General features: G+C 40.4%; 1 protein-coding gene across 2 annotated transcripts in view; it reads left to right on the top strand.

The window, feature by feature from the left end:
* Positions 1 to 1,913: 1,913 nt before the first annotated feature.
* LOC143137214 (uncharacterized) overlaps positions 1,914 to 24,241 on the top strand; it is a 42,116-nt gene continuing 19,788 nt past the window's right edge. For both annotated transcript variants that reach the window (XM_076297569.1, XM_076297570.1), the window contains exons 1-2: positions 1,914 to 1,994; positions 18,505 to 18,592. In XM_076297569.1, coding sequence (XP_076153684.1) covers positions 18,555 to 18,592 — 38 coding nt within the window. In that variant the 5' untranslated portion in view covers positions 1,914 to 1,994; positions 18,505 to 18,554. The remainder of the gene's footprint in view (positions 1,995 to 18,504; positions 18,593 to 24,241) is intronic.

A 24,241-nucleotide genomic window follows, 5' to 3' on the forward strand; every position in this document is an offset into this window, starting at 1 on the left:
GGAGCTAAAGCTATGCCATAGTCAGAAATATTATATATATATATTTAGCAAAGTAGGCCTAAGTAACAAATGTGTACAAAGTTATACAAGTTAGGCTACAGAGATTCCCAAACTGTGGTACGCGTGTGGAGTGCAAGATGTGCTTCATGCGGGGTAGTGTAGTGTAAAGAGCCGTAGCTGTCTGAGTGTTTGTCATTTTTCCAGCACTGCCAAGGGAGTAGATCAGCCCGTCCAAGGCGCAGACAGGAGTTTGGTAGTATGGTGTATGGTGTGTGTGTGTGTGTGTGTGCGTGCGTGCGTGCGTGTGTGCGTGTCTATTGCAGCTGCTCAGGCTAAGATGGGCATCATCAACAGAGGGGTGGTGTGTGTGTTTGTGTGTGTGTGTGTGTGTGTTTGACAGATGTGTCCAGAAAAAAAGAGTATTATGAATTAAGAAGTGTGCGTGCGTGTCTATTGCAGCTGCTCAGGCTAAGATGGGCATCATCAACAGAGCGGTGGTGTGTGTGTTTGTGTGTGTGTGTGTGTGTGTGTGGGTGTGCGTGTGTGTGTGTTGTAGGCCCACTGAGGGGACAAGGAGAGCTGTAAGGGAACTAGAACATTATGGTGGTCAAGATCAGGTAACATTAGCTAAGCACCTGTTTGCTTTGTTGTTTGGGTAAAACTTTATTTGTAAATGAACTATAAACACAATCCCACTGCTGGATATTATCACCTGCAACATCCCTTTCCTGTGATTATCACGTCTTTGGACTATCACGTCCAAAATGAAAAAGCTTGTACGGGATATCTGTTATTGTGTGTGTGTGTGTGTATTACAATCAACAGAGGGGTGGTGTGTGTGTGTGTGTGCGTGCGTGCATGCGTGAGTGAGTGTGTGTGTGTGTCTTGACGCTTGTATGGGATATCTGTTATTGTGTGTGTGTGTGCGTGAGTGTGTGTGTGTGTGTCTTGACGCTTGTATTATGGGATATCTGTTTGTGTTTAAAGAGTACATGTGAACAAGAGAACATGTGTGTCATCACTTGATGAAGATGATCTGTGAGAAGCCACAGAGCACAGGAGCAGCTTTCCATCTAAACCTGAAATAAACACACTTCATTCATGCTTTGATACTTCATTAGAGGACCAATCCTGATAAACACACTTCATTCATGCTTTGATATTTCATTAGAGGACCAATCCTGATAAACACACTTCATTCATGCTTTGATATTTCATTAGAGGATAATAAACACACTTCATTCATGCTTTGATACTTAATTAGAGGACCAATCCTGTCTCTGCTCCACCCCCTGCCTTCCCTGGACGACATTGCAAACACACGCTACCACCGCAGAGCCATAAACATTAACACAAACGTTCAACACACCCTGCTGCAGGCTACAGTATGGAATTGTGACTTTACTTTTTATACTACTGCAATGCTCTGATCTGGTGCAGGGTTGCACTGAATGGAGAGATGACCTTGGTGGTCAATGCATGTCATGACCAACTACAGAAAAAAAGAGAACGTTTGAAGGGGAAAGCCTACTCATTTTTTTACAGCATAAAAAACAATAAAACAAAGAAAATGACAACAGGTTAATCTTTAAGCATCTTTATTTAGTCATTTTAAAGTCAAAAACACATAGCCTATTATTTACATTTTAAGTCAGAAAAACAATCATGTTTTATAGTATAAAGAAACAATAACCCCGACATGCTGAAGTAAACACTAGGCCTATTGCACAACAACACTTGTTCATGCAAGTATTCAACCGAAGGAAAAAAGCCCTGCTGAAATAAAGATAGTACAGAATACTGCTATACATGCATACTGATGCCTCTGTCATTCTAACCACAGACGCCTAACTGACGTTTAGGCTACTCTGTTATCGAAAGTGAAAGGTTGTGTTATCGCCATCTTAGACTTCGTTGAGACGTGTAGCGGACATACTTTGTTTGATGAGACGTCGTGGAAACTTTGATATTTTACTACAAGATCCTATTTCGTGGTGAGTAGATCTACATACTGTTTGTCCTGCCTCGTTAAATTGACAAATTGTTAAGAGAGATAGGCTTCTACCGCACCCATAGACTAACTTGCATTTTTCTTAGTTGTTCAGTAGCCTAACGGGAATGTAAGAAGTGAATGGTGGAATTGAAAAGGGAACGGTGTGAACGGCTACTCAGGAAGCGTAGGCCTATCGGCAGCTTCTTTGTTTTAACAATTTATTTTTGGAAGCTTTTGTATTTGTCCCGGTCAACATCTGAGAGGAGAGATTATATCAAGCAGCCGTTTATCTGCCTGTTAGGCTAGACTGTCTGGCTGAGACATTTTAAGTGGTAGCCTAACTTGTCATGTTTTGGGAGATGTAATGGCTCAGTTTTGTGTAACTGATGCCCTAGATTGTATCCGTAGTCTAGGCCTATTCAAAATGTTTTTCTAATTTTAAGAAGACACAATTTAATGGTTGGTAAAAACACATGTGTGTGAATGGCAACGTCGACGTTGCGCACCTCGCATGCTTCTGTGTCCGCTTACCACCAACAACAAAAGTCCGCTTCGAATTTTCTTAATAAGGTAGAATGACAGAACACACGCACTATCACCAATACTTATGGTTGGTATGTAGCATGCTTTCCATTTTAATGTTCCCTCCCAACAATATGACAGACTTATCATCAGACGGATTTATACTTGATCTGTATCTGGATCTTTGTGTGTATGTATGTATGTGTGTGTGTGTGTGTGTGTGTGTGTGTGTGTTTGTTTGTTTGTGTGTGTGATACACTACAATGGGCATATGGTAGTCTAGTTAGAGTTCTTTATTATTATTATTTTACTTAGAGAAACTACGTGCTCAGGCACATGTCTGTGGTTTTCCTGTGGACCTGAAAGATAGCCTACGTGACAAATGACATGTGGATGTGGCCCAGTTGTACCAGTAGATGTGGAGGGTGCTGTATATCATGCAATTTTTCTGCATTGTAAGAATTTCAACTATATTGTATAATCATGATATTGCTGGTAGGCCTATAGTTCATGATGCTTTTGGGCATTTGGTAGACTAGAGTATGTGAGGGTGTCTGCAACATTTTTTTTTAGACTCAGAAAAGCAACGTGCTAAAGCAAATGTCTGTGGTTTTCCTGTGAACCTGAAAGATGTAGCCTACGTGATGAATGAGATGTAGCCTACGTGACAAATGAGATGTAGCCTATGTAATGAATAAACTTTGCAGGAAGAGAATTGTTGAGAACCTTGTACCTAATGATTTACCTAGCAACATGTGATGCAATTGAAATGATGAGCTGTGTCTCTTTGGTGAGTAACAGTTCCATGCTTATGCCTCCAGCCGTTAGTGGTGATCCAACTCATACTGATCCATAGGTTGGGTATCATTTGGGTTTCAGTGTTTCCCACAGAATTATTAAGATCGTCCTGGTAGTGTATAGGTCTAATCGAGTGCCTGTCACTTTAAGTCGTTCGTCAGTAACACAGTTAAAAGGCTGCTGATGTGTGGATGCAATTCATAACATTTGATACATAGTTAAAATAAAGGTTCATACTTCTCCTTGGTTCAAGCACTTTTGAATTTTGGAAAACACTTTTCCATTTACATCGGGATTTTGCAAACATTCAGAGTCAGAAGGGCAATCAAATGAACCCTTCAACGAAATTGACAAGCAGCTGTAAGGCTAAGCATGCTAAATTCAACATCCAAACAGTATTCTAATGTTAGCTTTGAGATACTGCTTGACTGCATAACTTAACTTAGTTTAGTCTCTTCAATGTAGCCTACTATGTTGTGATAAGACCTTAGCAGAGTTAACTTCAATGCAGCAGTTTTGAACAAATTTGCGCAGCATGGTCACGATGCTAAGCGGATTTAATAGCAATTTAGCCAGACGTCTTCTATGCAATGCTTCTATGTGGCAACAACAATCCTTCAACAATTGTGAATATTTTGTTAAATGCACATGCAGAGGAGTGGCAGCGGGCTACGAGAGAGAGCGGGGCGGGGCAAGGAAAGGCTGCGTGCGTAAAAAGCGCAGCTCAATGGCAATGCATGGATTTGATCTTATATTTAAATTAAATTAAATTAAATTGAACATAGAATATTAATCTGTGGCCGCCGATTGATTTCGATTTCATGGCGCTCCGCCACAGATTAGTCAATGTATGGGAAACACTGGGTTCCATAGCCTCTTTGACAGCTCGGGCATATCAATGCAGCAGAGGCATGTTTGTCACCTACATATTTATGTTTTTACAAGCAAACTTTTAGCATGAGCTTCAAATTTATTGTGATGCTATATGGGCCTCATGCATATGAAAGATTAATGTGAATGTAGCAGGGCGAGGTTTTTGGGGAGGACGGCACTAAATGCCAATCACTTTAGCCAGACTACGCCACCCTGGGCCTAGCACCCAGGGAAATGAGTTAAGAGCACACATAATTGCACCATAGCACACAGGTTCGTATACACGAGGCAGAGACGTGAATTCCAGTGGAAACATGACCAAGTTTATTTAACCGAAGCCAGGGAAAAGGAAGGGGGGAGAGCTGCAAAAAGACATGAAGACTAGTCTGGGTTAGGAAAGTACAAAAATATTTATTATGTTTTCTTGTTGCACTTTTGTTTATTTAACTAACACGTTCCACAGGGGAGGCACGATGAGCAAGGCAGGGGCTTACCTGGGGGAGGCAGACTACTGATAACGTGCCCTAGAGCCCACACACATGCACACACACAGCAAGAAAGATCAAATCATGACACCGCAGACCACAGCAAACATTCTGATAATTCACACCAAAATGTGCATCTTTACTGCACCACCACTAGGTAACGGACTAGCCTCCCGCCAGCGAGAACCCTGCCTGCCAAATTAACAAACAGTTAAAAGTTGTTGCTCCCAGACTATGCAATAAACAAACACTGTATAACTAAGATAATAAAGTAAAGTAAAACAAAAGGGTACAAGTACAATGCAAGCAGTTGCCAAGTGCAAGCAAAGCTAAACAGAAACCAAACAAAACTAAGACAGACAAGACAGCAGCACGACCTACGCTGAGGGCAACGCGGATGGAAAAGCCGTGCTACCTGGAAGACAAACAAAATACATCAAACCTGATACCATTTCCCCAAACATCAATTTATTTTAGAGCTATACATACCCATATTCTTCTCTATGGCAATTTTCCACTGACAGCAGATGAGGATAGCATATCCATCCATCTAGGGCTACAGAGAAATGGAGTTTAGCTAACCCAAGCACATTTTAGTCTACAGCATTAGGGCAGCAACATACCTGATGGCCGGTAGACCCCAGTGCTCAGCCGAGGGACAAACAGTGGAACCTACCGAGCCTCTTCTTCTTCTTCTTCTTCTTTCGGTTTTTATGGCGGTTGGCAACTAACTTTAATGGTGCATTACCGCCACCAACTGGACTGGAGTGTGGTACTGGAGTCTAACCTTTCCTAATAGGATACAAACAAATAAAAACAAACAAACAAACAAAACAAAACAAAACAAAACAAAACAAAACAAAACAAAACAAACCAAACAAAACAAAAGATCAAACTAAATTCTTTTAATTAGTCCTGTATTCCTCAGGAAGCCAATTACATATCTTACACACATTTCCCCTGTGTTTCTTTGCAGAATTTCTTCTAGGTTTAGCCTCAGTTGTTCTCCTTGTAATTGTAAGACTAGTCTTTGTCTTTCTTCCTGATAATTATTACAGTGTAAAATAACATGCTCTATAGTCTCTGGACTACCACAGAATTCACAGTTGCCATCAGCATGCTTCTTAATTATTAACAAAGTTTTATTTAGGCGTGTGTGTCCATACCTCATTCTAGAGAATACATCCTCCTCCTCCTTGCTTCTGTTTGTACTTCTGCTCTTTCCCACTTTATTCTGAATATTATAGAACTGTCTTCCAGTCTGCCCACCGTCCCATAATGTTTGCCATTTACCCTTAACTATGTTTTTGACCATACTTTTAATTTCTGCTTTGCTGTAGTTCACTTCAGCATCTATATTATAATGTCTAGCTGCTTGCTTAGCACTTCTATCTGCTAACTCATTTCCTATTACTCCTATATGAGCTGGTACCCATACCAGAGTTATAGTAGTTCCTGATTTTATTAGTTTATTTGCCACTTGCAATATATCATACACAATGTCCTGCCTTGACTTTGACTGAAACGTTTTAATGCTGATCAAAGCTGAGCTGGAATCTGAAGCAATTACTGCCTTCATTGGCCTATTGACCTCCACCCAAAGCAACGCTAGCCACACAGCTATCAATTCCGCTGTGTAAACTGCTAAATCATCACTGATTCTTTTTCCAACTTTAATGTTTAATTTTGGAATGACATAAGCAACACCCATTCTTTTATCAGTTAGTTTAGATGCATCTGTATATATAGTCATATCCTCACTATACCTCTCCATTAAATAGCTCTGCACCCTGTATTTATCCATGTCATTATTTTGTTTTTCTTCTAATAATCCCAAATCAGTGGACACCTCCCTATAAACCCATGGTGGAGTATCTGGGAATGGTACAGTGGGACTTATTTTTAGTTCATTAAACCCCATTTCATTTACTTTATCATGGATGACCCAACCAAAACTTCTGACTTGAGCGTTTCCACGCTCTTGGCATTGCTTCAATACCGACTGACTCATATGACCTTCATTATGACCTCTCAAGTTTGCCCAATACACAAGGGCCAACTGATCTCTTCTAAGGTGAAGAGGCATTTCTCCCATCTCCACCTGGATAGCTGTTACTGGCGTGGTTTTGACAGCACCACAGCATAACCTTAACGCCTGATTTTGGATCACATCCAACTTATTCAGCCATGTTTTGGCTGCAGAGCCATATATTATGCAACCATAGTCAAATACAGACCTGATCAATCCTGTATAAATTGTTCTTAGAGCAGGTCTACTTGCTCCCCACTCCACTCCACATAGACATCTCATTACATTTAATACCTTCTTACATTTATCAATTATTTTTTGAATATGCACTGCCCATGTTAACCTTTGATCTAACCATATGCCCACGTATTTAAAGGAATCAACCCTTTCTAACTCATTATTTGAAAACTTCACTTTTATTTCCTTAGCTAATTTCTTTCTAGAGAAAACCATTATTTTGGTCTTATCAATTGAGATTCTAAAACCCCACCTAATAGACCATTTACCTACTACATCAACTGCTTGCTGTATTTTATTCACCACAAATTCAACATTCCTCCCTCTTTTCCATAAAGCCCCATCATCTGCAAACAGTGCTATATCTACAAAATTCTCCACTTCCTTAAAAATGTCATTTATCATGATAGAAAACAACAAAGGACTGATAATACTCCCTTGCGGGATACCATTTTCTACCTGATACTGCTCACTTGTCACCCCATTTATTCTCACCATTATTGTTCTTTCAGACAAAAAATCCTTAATCCATGTGAATACTCTCCCTTTGATTCCCATATGATTTAACTTAATCAAAAGTCCTTCCTTCCACATCATGTCGTATGCTTTCTCAATATCACAGAAGACAGCCACCACTGACTCCTTATTTACTTGAGCTCGTCTTATTACATCCTCCAAGAATACTAAAGGATCCATAGTACCTCTACCTCTTCTAAAACCACTCTGATAATTATGTATCAATCCTTTAGACTCAACTATATATATAAGTCTGTCATTCATAATTCTTTCCATTGCTTTCCCCATTTGGGATGTAAGTGCTATTGGCCTGTAATTGTTAGGAATCTTTGGATCTTTCCCAGGTTTTTTAATAGGGATAACTATAGATTCTTTCCATGCTCTTGGAATAATTCCCTCTGTCCATACCTTATTATATAGAGACAATAACACTTCCTTTCCTTTGTCAGTTAAGTTTTCCAACATAGCATAACAAATCCCATCCCCCCCTGGTGAAGACTTACCTAACTTTCTCAGTGCATTATTGAGTTCAGTTATTGTGATTAATTCATCCAACACCCCTCCTATCACAACTTCATTCTCAAAATCATGTTTATATTTTTCCATTGTTTCTGCTCTTGCTCTCTTTTCCTGTTGGCTAAGATTTTCATTACTATGTACCTTACTCAGAACCTTTGCAATTATCTCTGCTTTGCCAATGTTACTAGTAATTACATTTTGACCATCATTTAACACAGGATATCCATATTCTTTTTCACTCCCTTTCATTTTCTTTATCATTCCCCAAACTCTCTCCACTGGAGTGGTTCTTCCTATAGAGTCACAAAACCTTCTCCAGTAACCATGCTTAGCCTCCCTTATAGTTTTCCTTACAACTGCTTGAGATTTCTTAAACTTAATAAGGTTTTGGAAATTATTTGTTCTTTTCAAAACTCTGAAAGCTTTGTTCCTATCTTTAATTGCTTTTTTGCATTCATTAGACCACCATGGCACTATTTTACCTAAATTCTTGGGTTTAGATTTAGGAATGGCTAAACTAGCAGCACTAATTATGCCAGCACTAATATCTTTGCATAAACTTTCTATATCTTTATTCATCTCTATTACTGACAGCATCTCATCACTAAACTCTCTAAATTTGTCCCAATCTGCTTTTTCTAATATCCATCTCTCATTTTTGACTTCATGCTCAATTGCAACTTCCATTCCTACTTGAATTTTAACAGGGAAGTGGTCACTACCTATAGTGTTATCTTTCAATACCTCCCAATCACACTTGTCTGCTAATGTCATTGTAGCTAATGTGAGGTCTATTGCTGATTCTGTTCCCCTAGCAATATCCATTCTAGTCCCTGAGCCATCATTCAGACAGACTAATCCTTCCTCATCCATAAATTCTAAAATCCCATCCCCATTGACATCATTCTTATCCCCCCACAAAGTACTATGTGCATTAAAATCACCACACCAAATCACTTTCCCATTTGTATCCTTCCAAATGTCTGCCAATTGGCTTAATTCTAATTGCCTACATGGATTATAGAAATTTATTATCTCTATATTGCCTTCATTTGACCAGACCTCTATTATTGTATATTCTAGATCATTCCCTTTTTTTATTTCCCTATATTGAATACCTTTTTGAATGAAAGTTATGATTCCCCCACCTTTTCCCACTTCTCTATCTCTCCTTATTGAGGTATATCCTTTAATAATGAAATCCAGTTTGGGAATCAACCAGCTTTCCTGTACACAAATAACATTAGGTTTTACATGCATATCATCAACATATTTTTTAAATTCCTGCCCATTCGCTATTAAGCTCCTCGCATTCCATTGCAGAACAGTTAAGACCATTATGCATCCCCAACCCATGTCTGTGATTGTTGAGCTTCATCATTAAGAAAGTCTCTAACTTTTTCCCAAGGCATTCCCTTTACATCCAGGAATTTTTCGGCTGACTTGACAATTATTTTAATTCTTTCTGTTCTACTTTTGGTCTGTGCTGAACAATTAATTATCTCAGCCATGAAGAGCACAAAATCACCTTTACTCACAATCAATGTATCTTCTTTTAATTTGTCACACTTTACACATTCCCTTACACCTTTAGACCCATCCTTCATTGTTTCTACCGGTACACTTCTTGGGACTTTCTTAATTGCCTCTGCATAAGAAACACCTTGGACGACTTTAACTTGCTGTACCTCCTGCATTCTTTTATTAGCCTCACATCCACCATATGCTGCGCTATGTTCTCCTCCACAATTACAACACTTCAGTTTTGCCCCCTCTTCACACTTTCCATAGTCATGTTCACCACTACATTTGCTACATCTTTGTTTGCCCTTACATATCGCCGCTACATGTCCATATCTTTGACATTTAAAACAACGCAGTGGTGGAGGGATGTAAACCTTGACATCATAACTCATATACCCAATAAAGACTTTTCCTGGGAGTTTGTCTTCCTCAAAAGTTAACATTATTGATAGACTGTCACATATATTTCCATTCCATCTTGTTTTAAGTCGTTTTGCTTCCCTTATTTTAACATTGCTTATTCCTTCTTTCACGGAGTCCACTGACTCACTTAGAGGAATCCCTGAGATTACACCCCTAACAAACTTTTTGTCAAACGCCAATGAACACTTCACTCGCTGTCCATTTAGTTGATTTATCTTTATTGCTTTCTGTTGTTGCTCCTCATTTTTACATAACCAGCAAAGAACCATTCCTCAATTTTTTAGCGCTCCTTACCTCCCCAATATCTTTATGTAGGGTTTTGGATAGTTGAGTTGGACTCCACTCGTCAAATGTAGTCCCCTCTTTTAACAGTTTGACAAACACCTTGAACTCATCTTCACTCCTTTTCATCGTTTTTACTCCTTTATCAATATCACTGTTATCTGATTCGTCTCTATCTTTACCTTTCCGTTTATTATTTACTACTTTCCACCCTTCCAATCTCCCGCTTCCACAATCCATCTCCCCATCCTCACTTCCTGATCCGTCATTTCCTAACTCCTGACCATTCACAGTCCAGTCGTTGCCATCCGCCTGCAGCTCGCGATCAACCGACAATCGTCTACGCTCCCTTCCTCCAGATGCCGCCATAGAGCTCCGTCGAAACATCAGGCCATCTCCTACCGAGCCTCTTGCTGTAGAGCTCCTAAAGTAGCACATGGTGGGCCTAATTGAATGATTGGCCCCACCCACTCATTAGCAGAGGGGCCAGGAGAGACCAGGAAGAAAGAGCAAGCAAGCAGACAAGGTCTGCCTGCTACATTAAGTTCGGAAGTTATCAGAACATACAATTAAACAACATTTTCACGTTACAATGTTGCTGATAACATTTCAAATAGATGCCAGTTAGCGCATTAGCAAGTTTTTGTGTAAACTAGGCTGTTGGTGTTGTTTCATAGTCGTTTGCTTGTGTATAGTTATTTTCTAGATTTCAACAATAGCTTTTGACATTTAAAGTAGACCACTTGGCAATGGCATGGGCTCACTCGAGCTGTCAAACACGGTCCACTAGCCTATGTGGTGCAGAGACTTAAGTGGCATCGAATTGAGGCATCGAAATCCACATTGTTATTCTTCGTTCTTACTACAGTCTGCCTCGGCGCTGGTTACCTATTGGAACCGATTTTCAATGCCCGACCCTAATTTAGGGGAGAATTATATAGAGTCCGGGGGGGGGGGGACACACACAGTGCCCTGAGAGGAGACTAGCAGCAGTTACACTGAGGCTTGTTTGTATGGGAGGTGAATGTTAAATGTAATCTCTCTCTCTCTCTCTCTCTCTCTCTCTCTCTCTCTCTCTCTCTCTCTCTCTCTCTCACACACACACACACACACACACACACACACACACACACACTCACACACACACTATGTCCAGCATTTGGGAAGAGGACATGAGGGTGTATTGATGAGTGGAATGTCCGATCGGAAGCCAGTAACACCCAGATGAGCATGGCTAGAGCACTGCCCGCCCGAGCCAAACTTCTCTCCTGAAAAGTCAAGTTATCATAATCAAGACAACCCAAACAATGTCAACTTGTCATGACAAAAAACTAATGACACTTAATGACAGAAGTCATAAACATTTATGACATGTTTAACGTTTATGACAGGTTTACGATAGTGTCTTGTCATAGTTATGACAGTGTCATGTCTCTCTTATGTCAACACTGTCAAGAAAAGTGTTACCTAATATGGTAGTAGCCTACACAACATGAATATACAACATAATATAAATAATAATAATCTTGAATTTCCCCTAGGGATCAATAAAGTATCTATCTATCTATCTATCTAATAGCATACATATTCATATTCCTATGGGGTTTACATTTATAATGACCAATAGTGACAGATCTGCCAACCAATCATGACTGATTTTTCTTGTTTAAAAGTAGTGATTTTGTAAAGACCAGCTTTTTGACCAATCCTTTTTCATTTCTAAAGAATGCCTTTTGCAGTCAATTTACATCTGTGTGGATACCAGTGTTCGATCTCTATTGTCTTAGTTGGCCAAGATTTCCAACACCCCCGCACATGCATACAGTGTTGCCATTTGGCTTCGGTTCCCAGCCCCCTGCCAAGCAACCGCTCCCCTCCTTTCTACATACAGTGGAAACTTGATGGTCACCGATCAAATCTCTGTAAATGTATGTTTTGAATAATACATCCATGTTTGGTCTTGAATTAATATGTAATGTGGGCAACAGTCTGATCATGGTTTCATTACAATTTAATGTATCTGTGCATACTACAGTTATAGTCTTTAGGTATGAGATTCACCGACACCACACCCCCTGCTCTCAGAATAACAGAGATGACCTAATGATTCAGGGGTTTCCAGGTAAATGCCATCTATATGTTAATGATACTAAGTTGTTTTAGATTTAAGGGAAGAACACAGATGTTTGAGCTCTCTTGTCTTCTGCCTCTTTCTTTGACTGGCTAGGCTCTGCCTGGCCTGATCCCTCTCTCTCTCACTCTCTGCCTTTCTCCCTCTCTTTCATTCTATCTTCCTCTCTCTCTCCCTCTCATTCCCTCTCTCTTTCTATCCTTTAATATTTGGGTTTGTAATCTTATTTGGTATACTGTTTCATCTCGTGTATCTGTTATTCTTAACTTGTTAATTTGTTAAGTTTATCTCTGTGCCTTTTGGTTAAGCTTCCTTTGTTTGTTACATTGTTAAAGTAGACTATGTGAGCTTACTTTTACATTCAATTGAAGTGATCATCTGGCACAACCCTGACTTCCGTCTTCACAGTGAACCGATCCACTTCCCCAAATGGCAGCAAAAGGGCATCACCCACCTCCACCACGCATTTTAAAATCACAAATGTACGCCATTCACCTCAATTTATCCACTACCAACAGCTTAAATATTTAATCAAAAGCAAAATAACTTTAACACCTTACAGCCTTCTCTAAAACCAGTGAACAGTTATTAGAAATAGCCAACCACCGAAGAAAACTTATATCTATACTATAGCCTCATCGTTTCATCTAACCCCACAATAACCCTGCCCAAGGAAAAATGGGAAAGTGACCTCACGCTATCTCCCAACCCGGATTTCTGGACACATATCTGCAGAAACACCTTCAATATGTCACGGTTAGCTGAGGGAGAGCTGGACCCAAATGCAGGGCAAAAGAATCCTTTAATGCAAACTGAACAAATCATATGTAAACCACTACACAAACAACTAATGACCAACACAGACTGAGGGGAGACGGAGGGTTTAAATAGCACACAGGGCTAACAGGGGTAACAGGGCACAGGTGGACAAGGAACAAGGTAAAACAAGAGACAGGTGGAAACCATTATTACAGTTTTTTCTGATTGCTTAAGCACATTTTTTGTAACTATGGCTTTTTTTGCAAAACTCTACACACAAATAGGAAAACCTTTCACCCAATCAGCAAAACATCGTAGTTCTCTTGCAAAAGCCAACACACCTTGCTTAACTCTTCACACCTTCGTACAAATTGTGTTTTCGTATCAAACAGTAAACACAAGCCATCACAATAATAAGCACATAATGTGCCAACTACACACTGATGGTCTGAATAAAAAACACATCTGGCTTTTGCTTTCTCTGTGCACAAGGTAGACTATGTCAGTTTGAGGTCATACTTTTGTCATAGTTTTGTAAACATACAGGGATCCAAACTATTGGTGTTTATTTACACACATCAAAACAAACACAAGTCTGTTTTTCCCAGTCAAAACACAAAATAGCAATTTCACTGAGACAAAACAAATCAGTGTACATCGGGTCGTCTCTCTCAAAATTCCGTCTACATCACATGCAATGTCCTAGTCCAAGGCACCGGGAAAAATATATTCTGGAATGACGTATCCAGGCCTGAAATGACAATATCCCCACATGTACACTTTTTTTTTGGCTGTAAAAGGGCTATTTCTTTCTCTTCTCACTCTTCCTGTTCCCTCCATTGTACCCATTGTACATTACCTGTGGCTTATTTATAGTGCTTAGGCTGATTGCAAAGTGAAATATTTATCTAAAACAGTTTTCACATGAGAAAGTGTGCCAGAGAGTTGGCAAAATAGTGTAAGTGCAGTGAATTGTGCCTACAGTTGTGCAAAGTGTGTGTTACAAAATTGCAAACTGAGTGCAAAGCAGTGTTTGTGCTTTTAGTTTTGCGAACTCAGTGAGTGGTTTTGCTATAAGTATTAATAGTTTTAGAAATTGTGCTATAAGAATCACAGTTGTGTTTAAGCATTCAGAAAAAAACTGTAAGCTAACAGACTAACGAGGATCAGGGGCGGTGTTACGCCTGGATGTTAAAATGCCTAGGGGCATATGGCTGCGTAACTAGTTAACTTGAACAAAGGAGAACAATAAACACAAACAAGGAAGTAAATGATTGAGATGACCGGTTTATTGATAAATCAAAATAAAAGTTCAAACAGACAAATCACACTGAAAGTATGAAGACGGCTAGGCCTAAACCAAATAGTAACAAACAAACACATAAACATACAAACACTAACCTCCCCACTGGGAGTAGTTTTGCCGAACCGGCACACCCTGGCCACACTAGGCCAGTATTTTGCTACATCGTAGCCACTCTCCCCACTGGGAGTAATTGCCGCACTCGGCACACACTACCACCGTAGTAATCTAAAAATGAGCTGGTCAAGATCACACAGCATGACAACAGCTCAGCTCAGGACAATACACAACATAAACACAATATATAAATCCACGGCTCTCACACAACCGTGGATGCTGGCGGCCTCAAAGGCACTGAACTAATGCCATCTTGGGTCTTTTAAGGGCTGTCCAATCAACCCCAATTAGGAACTCCCCTTCCGGCAATCAGCAGTAGGTGGGACCTAGACAAGGGCAAAGGCAAAACACAGAGACAGACGGCCAAAACACACTAGGGCCGTAACAGGCGGAGACACAGGCATAGGGAACAGAGACACATGGCAAAACAATGTGCCAGCCTGTTCACTCTCTCTGGACTACATTAACCAACCTGTCTCCTGGACTCTGTCTTCTAGGAAATACTTCAGATATCCCCTTTCCCTCCAAATCCAAAACCCCAGTCCTTGTCTCACTAGCTATCACTAAGAAAATAGTATTTTAAAACTGGAAATTGAAATCATCCTGCCATTTCACCCATTGGACTAACCTACTGTAATCATAGAATTCATTTTGACAGAAGAAACCATAGCTCATAAAAACAACAATATATCTGCCTTTAAAGAAACCTGGAATCCCTTCATAACCTTTCTACCAAATTCAACAGTTAATGTAAGCCACGTACATTCCCATCACCCCCTATACACCCCTCCCCTCCAACCCCTCTACATTCCCCCCACACTTACAGACATACCTACCCCGCACTCATAACTCCTCACTGTCTGTCTGTCTGTCTGTCTATCTGTGTACCTCCCTGTCTCTATGCTACGGCTTGTCACTCGTTATTGCTTGCAATCATATGCTCTGTTTTGTTTTCTTTTATTTTCATCTTGTGCACCGGGATAAGGGCACTCGGAGCTCTTTCAACCTTTCTTTTTTGTAAAACCATTATATGAATAAAAATAAAGTTGTCCTCTGAAGGGTCCTCTGTAAATTGTCATTAACTGCCGAAAATTAGGGAGATTTCCGGGCGTTTACGGGGACAAAAATCCAACTTTTCGTGCAGTGACATGTGTAGGGGAGTGTGTGTGTGTGTGTGTGCGTGTGTTCGGTGTGTGTGTGTTCAGGCCTAAATTTGGGGCGGGGGCAGAGTGTGTGTGTTGGGGGGGGGGGCTTGCTCTGTGTCTCTCTCAGCCAAGGGGTTCTTGGGCTGAAAAAGATTGAAGACCCCTGGGCTAACATAATCAAAGACCTTAGTCAAGTCTACACACACCAGGAACAGAGGTTTGTGTGTTAGACGCCATAATGTAGAGATGAGATGCTCAGAAAGCGCCCGGGCATAAGTCAAAGCAAACTTCCACCTCTGGACTCCATGCTACAGGTTCCAACGGAACACAGGTGTGTGCTAGTTGGTGTATGAGTTGCCCCTCAGTGAGCAGTTGACTAGGTCTACTGCCCCGTAACCATGGCGAAGTGCTCTTCTGCTCACTGGGCTGCTGAGGCAGACCAACCCGGGTGCTGTAGCAGCAAACGCTCTAATACTCAGCATTCCAGCCCCTGCTGCCGGGCTGGCAAGGTGGACTGGGTTTCATCTGGTCTCTTGTCTTTTTTCCCCCTCAGTGACTTTGAGAAAAAGATATCTATGTGAAAAATGGCCAGAGTGTTCCTTTAAGGCATCAGGACACACATACATAAGCCTATTGCACAGCTATGTACCAGCTAGCTACCATTACACTCAACACCAACTCATTTTCATCCAAGCTGTGTTTGAGACTGCACACTGTCCATATGCACAACTGAAAAAACTTGACTTTGTTTGGGTGCGCAAGACACAATGCTTTGGTGGCCTTAGACGAACCCTGGACCCTGCCTAGAGTCGGCCCTGCACGTGTCCTTGAAATCCTTGAACATTTGCGGATTTGTAAAAAATAAATTGAGGTCTTCTGAAAGTTTTTGAAAATAGACATAAACAGACATGTGTCATTGAAAGTGGTTGCATTTATTTTCTATTAGAGAAGGCAAGAGAGCCACATACTGTAGTCTACCAACACTGTGTTCTATTAGAGAAGGCAAGTTAGAACACATAGTCTACCAACACTGTGTTCTATTAGAGAAGGCAAGTTAGAACACATAGTCTACCAACACTGTGTTCTATTAGAGAAGGCAAGTTAGACCACATAGTCTACCAACACTGTGTTCTATTAGAGAAGGCAAGTTAGACCACATACTGTAGTCTACCAACACTGTGTTCTATTAGAGAAGGCAAGTTAGACCACATAGTCTACCAACACTGTGTTCTATTAGAGAAGGCTAGAGAGAACACATAGTCTACCAACACTGTGTTCTATTAGAGAAGGCAAGAGAGAACACATAGTCTACCAACACTGTGTTCTATTAGAGAAGGCAAGAGAGAACACATACTGTAGTCTACCAACACTGTGTTCTATTAGAGAAGGCTAGAGAGAACACATACTGTAGTCTACCAACACTGTGTTCTATTAGAGAAGGCTAGAGAGAACACATACTGTAGTCTACCAACACTGTGTTCTATTAGAGAAGGCTAGAGAGAACACATACTGTAGTCTACCAACACTGTGTTCTATTAGAGAAGGCTAGAGAGAACACATACTGTAGTCTACCAACACTGTGTTCTATTAGAGAAGGCTAGAGAGAACACATACTGTAGTCTACCAACACTGTGTTCTATTAGAGAAGGCTAGAGAGAACACATACTGTAGTCTACCAACACTGTGTTCTATTAGAGAAGGCAAGAGAGAACACATAGTCTACCAACACTGTGTTCTATTAGAGAAGGCTAGAGAGAACACATACTGTAGTCTACCAACACTGTGTTCTATTAGAGAAGGCTAGAGAGAACACATACTGTAGTCTACCAACACTGTGTTCTATTAGAGAAGGCTAGAGAGAACATACTGTAGTCTACCAACACTGTGTTCTATTAGAGAAGGCAAGAGAGAACACATAGTCTACCAACACTGTGTTCTATTAGAGAAGGCTAGAGAGAACACATAGTCTACCAACACTGTGTTCTATTAGAGAAGGCAAGTTAGACCACATACTGTAGTCTACCAACACTGTGGTGTTCTATTAGAGAAGGCAAGAGAGAACACATAGTACACTGTGGTGTTCTGCAATGTTCATGCACTCAAGTCACTCTCGCGCTTTTAAATAGAACCTGTTAGAACCTGACGGATCTCATAGCCTGTGTTGTAATAGTAAGTAAGTTGTCAAATAGCCATACTTGTAGTAGACCTAGTGATGATGGTCTAAATTGTCAAATAGCCATACTTGTAGTAGACCTAGTGATGATGGTCTAAGTTGTCAAATAGCCATACTTGTAAGAGACCTAGTGATGATGGTCTAAGTTGTTAAATAGCTATACTTGCAGTATACTTGTAGTAGACCTAGTGATGATAGTCTAAGTTGTTAAATAGCTATACTTGTAGTATACTTGTAGTAGACCTAGTGATGATGGTCTGACAGTGTTTGGAGTCAGCCAGGAGTCATTAGTACTATGGTATGACAATGAAATTAAACTTGTGACTTTAGATGATCTGTGAATGTTGGTCCAGTGATAATGGTATAAAAATGAAATCATACTGGTGAATTTTATTTGATCTGTGTATGTTCTCCTCTCATAGCACCACTTACAACAAGTCTTGCTGATCCTAGCACTTACCACCTGTCTTGAACTGACACTCAACTGTTTAAAAAAAAAACAGCACTCACTGATACACTTATTCTTACTGTACTCTACCGTTTTTAAATGGTCCTCAAATTGTTGAGAGAATTGCTTTAAAACTTAAACTGTTTACCATGTTGTTAGTCGCTTTGGTTAAAAATGTGTCTGCCAAATTTAATGTAATGTCGGTCTCTCCCGTTCTCATTCTCCAGTGTAAGACCAGGAGAAGGAGGTTGCAGGAAAAAGGGTGTGTTGGCCTAAAATGAGTTCCCGCGAGGACCATGACTGTGAGCCTGTGGGGTAAGTTGATCTGATGTTTACAGCCAAATAGAACGTTCAAGCATTGCTTTTGTTTTTATTGTTGAAAGCAGGGGCGAAGCCAGACATTGTAAACATTCGGAGCTTAGCCCATTTAATTTTTTTTTTAAATAACCCCTTAAATAATGACTTCTAGTGAATTTTGTGTAAACTAATGGACACATTGAGACTTAAAAAATGTGAAACTAACATTCAACAGATTCAAGGTATCTGACTGGCACACTGTGTAAAATTATAGTTTTGGGTCTTTCAAGAGGCAATATCTGTTCATATCTGTTTAGCATGTACTTAGTTAATGAAGGTTTCATCAGGTCCCTTTACACAGGTGCATAAAATCAAGCACCTAGATTATGAATGCAGACTGCATGATGCTTGATTAACACACTTATGGAAAGGGCCCTTTCTTCTCAATATATCATTGTAATGTTTTTTTTTTAGTTAATAATTAGTTAGGCAGCATGACTTTTGTATTTATGTGGACTATTGGATTATAAGAGCTGTGGTGGTGGATAGGATATCAACAAGGTTTTAAGGTAGGCTAACAGTTAACATTCTTTTGTGCAACATATGACACTAAAAAGTTGACATGGGCAGATAACTGTTAATGGGTTTTTCTGACATTTCAAAACAGTGTAGCCTAATTTATTACAAGACGAGGATCACTTTATTTTGGAAGCTGGAGTTTCTTATTCTGCAGTAGGCTTAGCTAGCCTATGAGAGTACTGAATTTGCCTTTTCCGCCGACGAACGAGGACATTTAACGTTAACGTTAAGCATTTAGCTTCTAGGGAGCTAGCCAAGTAGCCTAACGTTAGCCTGCCTAACTGACTGAAAGCTCTTAACGTGAAATCACCAACCTGAAACAACACCATCCGTCAGTTCACTGGGCGATGCTGTTGCTTGAACGGAGCTGGGTGGTCTTTTTAAAAACTTTCTAATATCCATAACGTTTTAACAACATGTACACAAAGTGTTTTATCACAGACTGTAAAAGTGACAGACTTCTCTGACAGAGGCTTTTTGGAACACCGAAGCCATGACGTAGCGTTGTCAAGGCAGCATTTTCACTGGATCTAAACAAATCAATCCAACCTGGCATAGATCGTGTAGCAAGTCGAATTATTTTTCAATATTGGGCTTTGAAAATAAGGGATATATTTCCTCAGTAATAGAGCATTTTGTGACATTTATAGAGAAACCGAGAGGAAGTTATATCGGAAATAAGAGTTGTCGGGAATTTAAAACACTAAAAAAAGATTTGGGGCTTTTGAAAAAAGATTTGGGGCTTAAGCCCCCTAAACCACCCCCTAGCTCCGCCACTGGTTGAAAGGGTCTATAGACACAAGGTGGTGCATAGACAGGACAAGAAATATAGTGTAATGTACAGTAGACAGTAGTATACAGTTACCGGTAGTTTACAGAAGGTGGTTTAGAGTAATATAAATTAAATATAAATATGTGCTGTGTTCAGCAGTTACCTTTTGTCACGGTAAACCGGTTTTACTGTTTACACACCACGGTGTGAAACGTCACAGTTGATAAATTGTGAAGGCTCTCCTACTCTGTCTTTCCGTTGACACTCATAAAAATTACAGCCAGTACTATAGACAGATTAGCGCAACTAGCACAGAACCAAAACAAAGTTTCAACAGTGCTGCTTGCCTTAAACCTGGTCCTACCAGACAGTTCATAATGTACAGAGAGTCTGGCCAAATTCAATTGCCAACCGTTAACTTCCTTGAAGCCGAGTACTCTGTTGAAGTTTAAAACTATTGGATCTGCCCAGAGCCACTCTGGATCTGCCATAACCAATCGCTAACGTTTGGTCGTGACGTATGTCTGGCTCAAACTAGCGTACAACCTCAACGTCATCGTTCTCAGCCACTCCCTCTGTTCGCTGATTAGACCTGCAGATTTTTGCGCAAAATATACCGCAGACCCAGACGACGTACTGAAGGGAAATGGAAATTGAGCGGAAATACGTCGGAGGGCGGAACCAGGCTAGCTTGCCTTGCAGAACAAGAACAAAACACTGTCAGCCCACCCCCCCCCAAAAAAAAAAAAATGATACATGATACATTCACAAAGAAAATTGGTATCCTTAAATGTTGAATTTTTCCTCATTTTTTAAATTAAGGCATTAAGATCAATTTTCAAAAGATGATTTTTTATTCTTTCTTTTAGTCAATTTTAGCATGGGTGTCTTAACTTTTGCACAGCACTGTATAAACTATATAGACATCTCTTTCATGTCATTACACTGTATTGGTGCTGTGCAGGTCGAATTGACACTTTCACTTTAAGGCCACAATGGCCCGTGAGGCTTGCTTGATTTTCACGGTTTTAAGATAGTAGCGTTGTTGTGCATGGTGCATAAGGATATGTGGATGAAATTAATTATGTTTTCCATGTCATTTGTTAAAATAAATGCTCAAAACTCCAAAAAAATCTATCTTGGATTATAGGATATAAATGTCTTGTAATGATAATTTCTATGATTTTGGTGAGCTCTACAGGAATTACAAACTATCTCCAGATGTAAATATTTGCGTATCCTATTACTCAAATTCAATTAAACCCACCAATAGACTAGACCTTAATTTCACAGCCTAGGTACAGTTAAGAACAAAATTATTCATACACCTGGCAAATATTGATTTAATATTGATTTTCTCTTGACCAATATGTTTGTTCTGACTGAAAATTACAATCTCATATGCCAAAAGGTTGCAAGACAATGTGGAAGAAACATGGAATCAAAAAAGAAGCGTTTTCATCTGTTTTAAAATTTTCATGAAAAATGCCAAGTCCAAAATTATTCATACCCTTTTAAATAATCAATGGGCACATCTTTATTTGCATTCACAGCTCTCAACATGGTTCTTATAACACCTATCAAGCCTCTCCATGTCTCCACAATGATTCTCAGGGCCTAAATTTCACTGCGGGATTGCGAGTATTGAGCATAATTTGTTCAAGTCCCGCAACTCTAGCCATCATAATGCGAGAAATTCCCGCATACACTTTTACAGCCTGTCTGATGACGTTAATGTAATCATTAAGTGGCGTAAATGCGGTGCTATTGACCGGACGGATTAACTACCGAGTTGAATTGAACATAGCCTCATGCAGATGTAGACACACACACACACACACACACACACACACAGAGAACCACTTTGCGCTTACGCAAATAGGCTACGCAACCATGGCAAACTTTTACATCTGGAGAGAGCTCCTTGGTAACTATCCTGCTAGCTCAGGTCACGTCTGCCAGTAATGCTCACTAAAATCATTAGTGAACATTGCAAAACACTTGATCCCAGAAAGATCGTCTTCGAATTGTTAGTTTTTTTAACATATTTATTTTATCTAATGACATAGAAAAACATAATGAATTGCATCCACATATCCTTATGCACTATGCACAACTTTTATTCACTAGCCTAAAACCGATGATAATCTGATGATAATCTGATAATCTAGAAAGATTAAGGGTCTGGCAAAGAGCAATGTAATGGCCCAACTCGAGGGGCGGCAACAACAATGCATTTAAAATTTTCACTGCACGCAATTGGATAACACTAAACCATGTTTACTCTGAATGATTTCGGACTTCGACGCAATCGGATAACACTACGACCAATGTGTACTGTCCTCCAACGTTGCAGCGCTGTCTCCATCAGTTTAGCTGGTTCCCCGGAATGCTGGGGTAAAAGTAACGTGCATCATTGCTCTTTGCCAGAGTGTCTCGCAGAGACAATTCCATTGTGCTGTTGCGAGAACTCTGGATTTCCAGGGTATAAAACCGTCAGGCTGAAGGCTAATTACTATCACGTATTTCTTAAAGTGACAGGCACTCAATTACACCTATCACCAATGTGCACTTAATTAGACCTACACACCACATTAATGATATGCCTAAATGTAATAGTTTAAAAATCAATATGAAACATTCATATAAGTATACGTGTAAAGTATAAGTATAAGTATAAGTGAGGGGAATTTGGTCTCTGCATTTATCCCAATCCGTGAATTAGTGAAACACACTCAGCACACAGTGAACAGAAGCACACACTAATTCCGGCGCAGTGAGCTGCCTGCAACAACAGTGGCGCTCGGGGGGCAGTGAGGGGTTAGGTGCCTAGCTCAAGAGCACTTCAACCGTGCCTACTGGTCGGGGTTCGAACCGGCAACCCTCCGGCTACAAGTCCGAAGCGCTAACCAGTAGGCCACGGCTGCCCCAATGACTACATATGTTTAGCTACTAGTAATTACTAGTAAAATATTATTAACTAAATACACTCTATATGGATTTAAAAATATATGAAATAGAAACATATCACATAAGCCATCATTTTCAGTGTGTGTGGAGAGAGTCAAGCAGAATCTAGGATGGCCACTGTTGTGAATGATCCCACTACAGTATATTCAATATTACTGATGACGTCAAGGTGGTGGGGGCCCCCAAATCAAATACATTTTTAGAAAAGTATCGAAGAAGTATCGAAATCACAATTCTTGACTTGGTATCAGAATCGAACCCCTCCCCCCAATTGTGTAAATCCCCCCTTTATGAATAACCTTGAAATGAATGAATTTTAAGCCCTGGTTATAGGCCTTTTTAAGAGCAATCCGGGTTTTGAGTCAGGAACGATTATCAAAGTCAAAGTCAAAGTCAGCTTTATTGTCAATTTCTTCACATGTTCCAGACATACAAAGAGATCGAAATTACGTTTCTCACTATCCCACGGTGGAGACAAGACATATTTTACCAATTTTAAGTCCACAGACAAACATAACATTCAAGTAAACAAAAAAGTAAGTAAATAAGTAAATAAGAGGGCACATATAATGAAAAAATAAGAGCAGCAAAATTTGGTTGAAATTGTGCATAGACAGTCAATAAAATAAAATACTAGTGCAAAGTCAGGCCAATAAGAGGCTGAGGTAGTTCTGTTTGACCTAAGTAAGAAATAAAGTGGCATAGTGGTGCAAGTTATGTAAGAGCAGCAGAAGTGTTGTGTTTTCAGGACAACAACAACAAGTTGCAAAGTGTACAAGTGTGCAAGTGGAGTGGTGCAGGCGGCCATTGTGGGTCCAATGTCCAGGATGTTATGTAGCTGAGGGTGGAGGGGGGAGAGGAGGGAGAGAGTTCAGCATCCTAACAGCTTGGTGTATGAAGCTGTTGGTGAGTCTGGTAGTGCGGGAGCGCAGGCTTCTGTACCTCTTCCCAGAGGGCAGTAGATCAAACAGATTGTGAGCGGGGTGACTTGCATCGCTCACAATTTTGGTCGCCTTGCGGGTGAGGTGGGTGGTGTAAATGTCCTTCAGGGAGGGGAGTGAAGCACCAATAATCCTTCCAGCTGTGTTCACTATGCGCTGCAGGGCTTTCCTGTTGTATTCAGTGCAGCTTCCGCCCCACACAGCGATACAGCTGGAGAGGATGCTCTCAATGGTGCCTCGGTAGAATGTGGTCATGATGGCTGGTGGAGCACTTGCTCGCCTGAGTTTCCGCAGGAAGTACAGGCGGCGCTGAGCTCTCTTCGCCAGTGATGCTGTGTTGGTGGTCCAGGAGAGGTCTTCACTGATGTGCACCCCCAGGAATTTGGTGCTGCTCGCTCTCTCCAC

The sequence above is a fragment of the Alosa pseudoharengus genome, unplaced genomic scaffold, assembly GCF_046254945.1.
Source record: "Alosa pseudoharengus isolate Yale_2024_CS ecotype anadromous, Long Island Sound unplaced genomic scaffold, YU_APseudo_1.1 YU_APseudo_1.1_scf_1, whole genome shotgun sequence".
In the NCBI taxonomy this organism is placed as follows: domain Eukaryota; kingdom Metazoa; phylum Chordata; class Actinopteri; order Clupeiformes; family Clupeidae; genus Alosa; species Alosa pseudoharengus.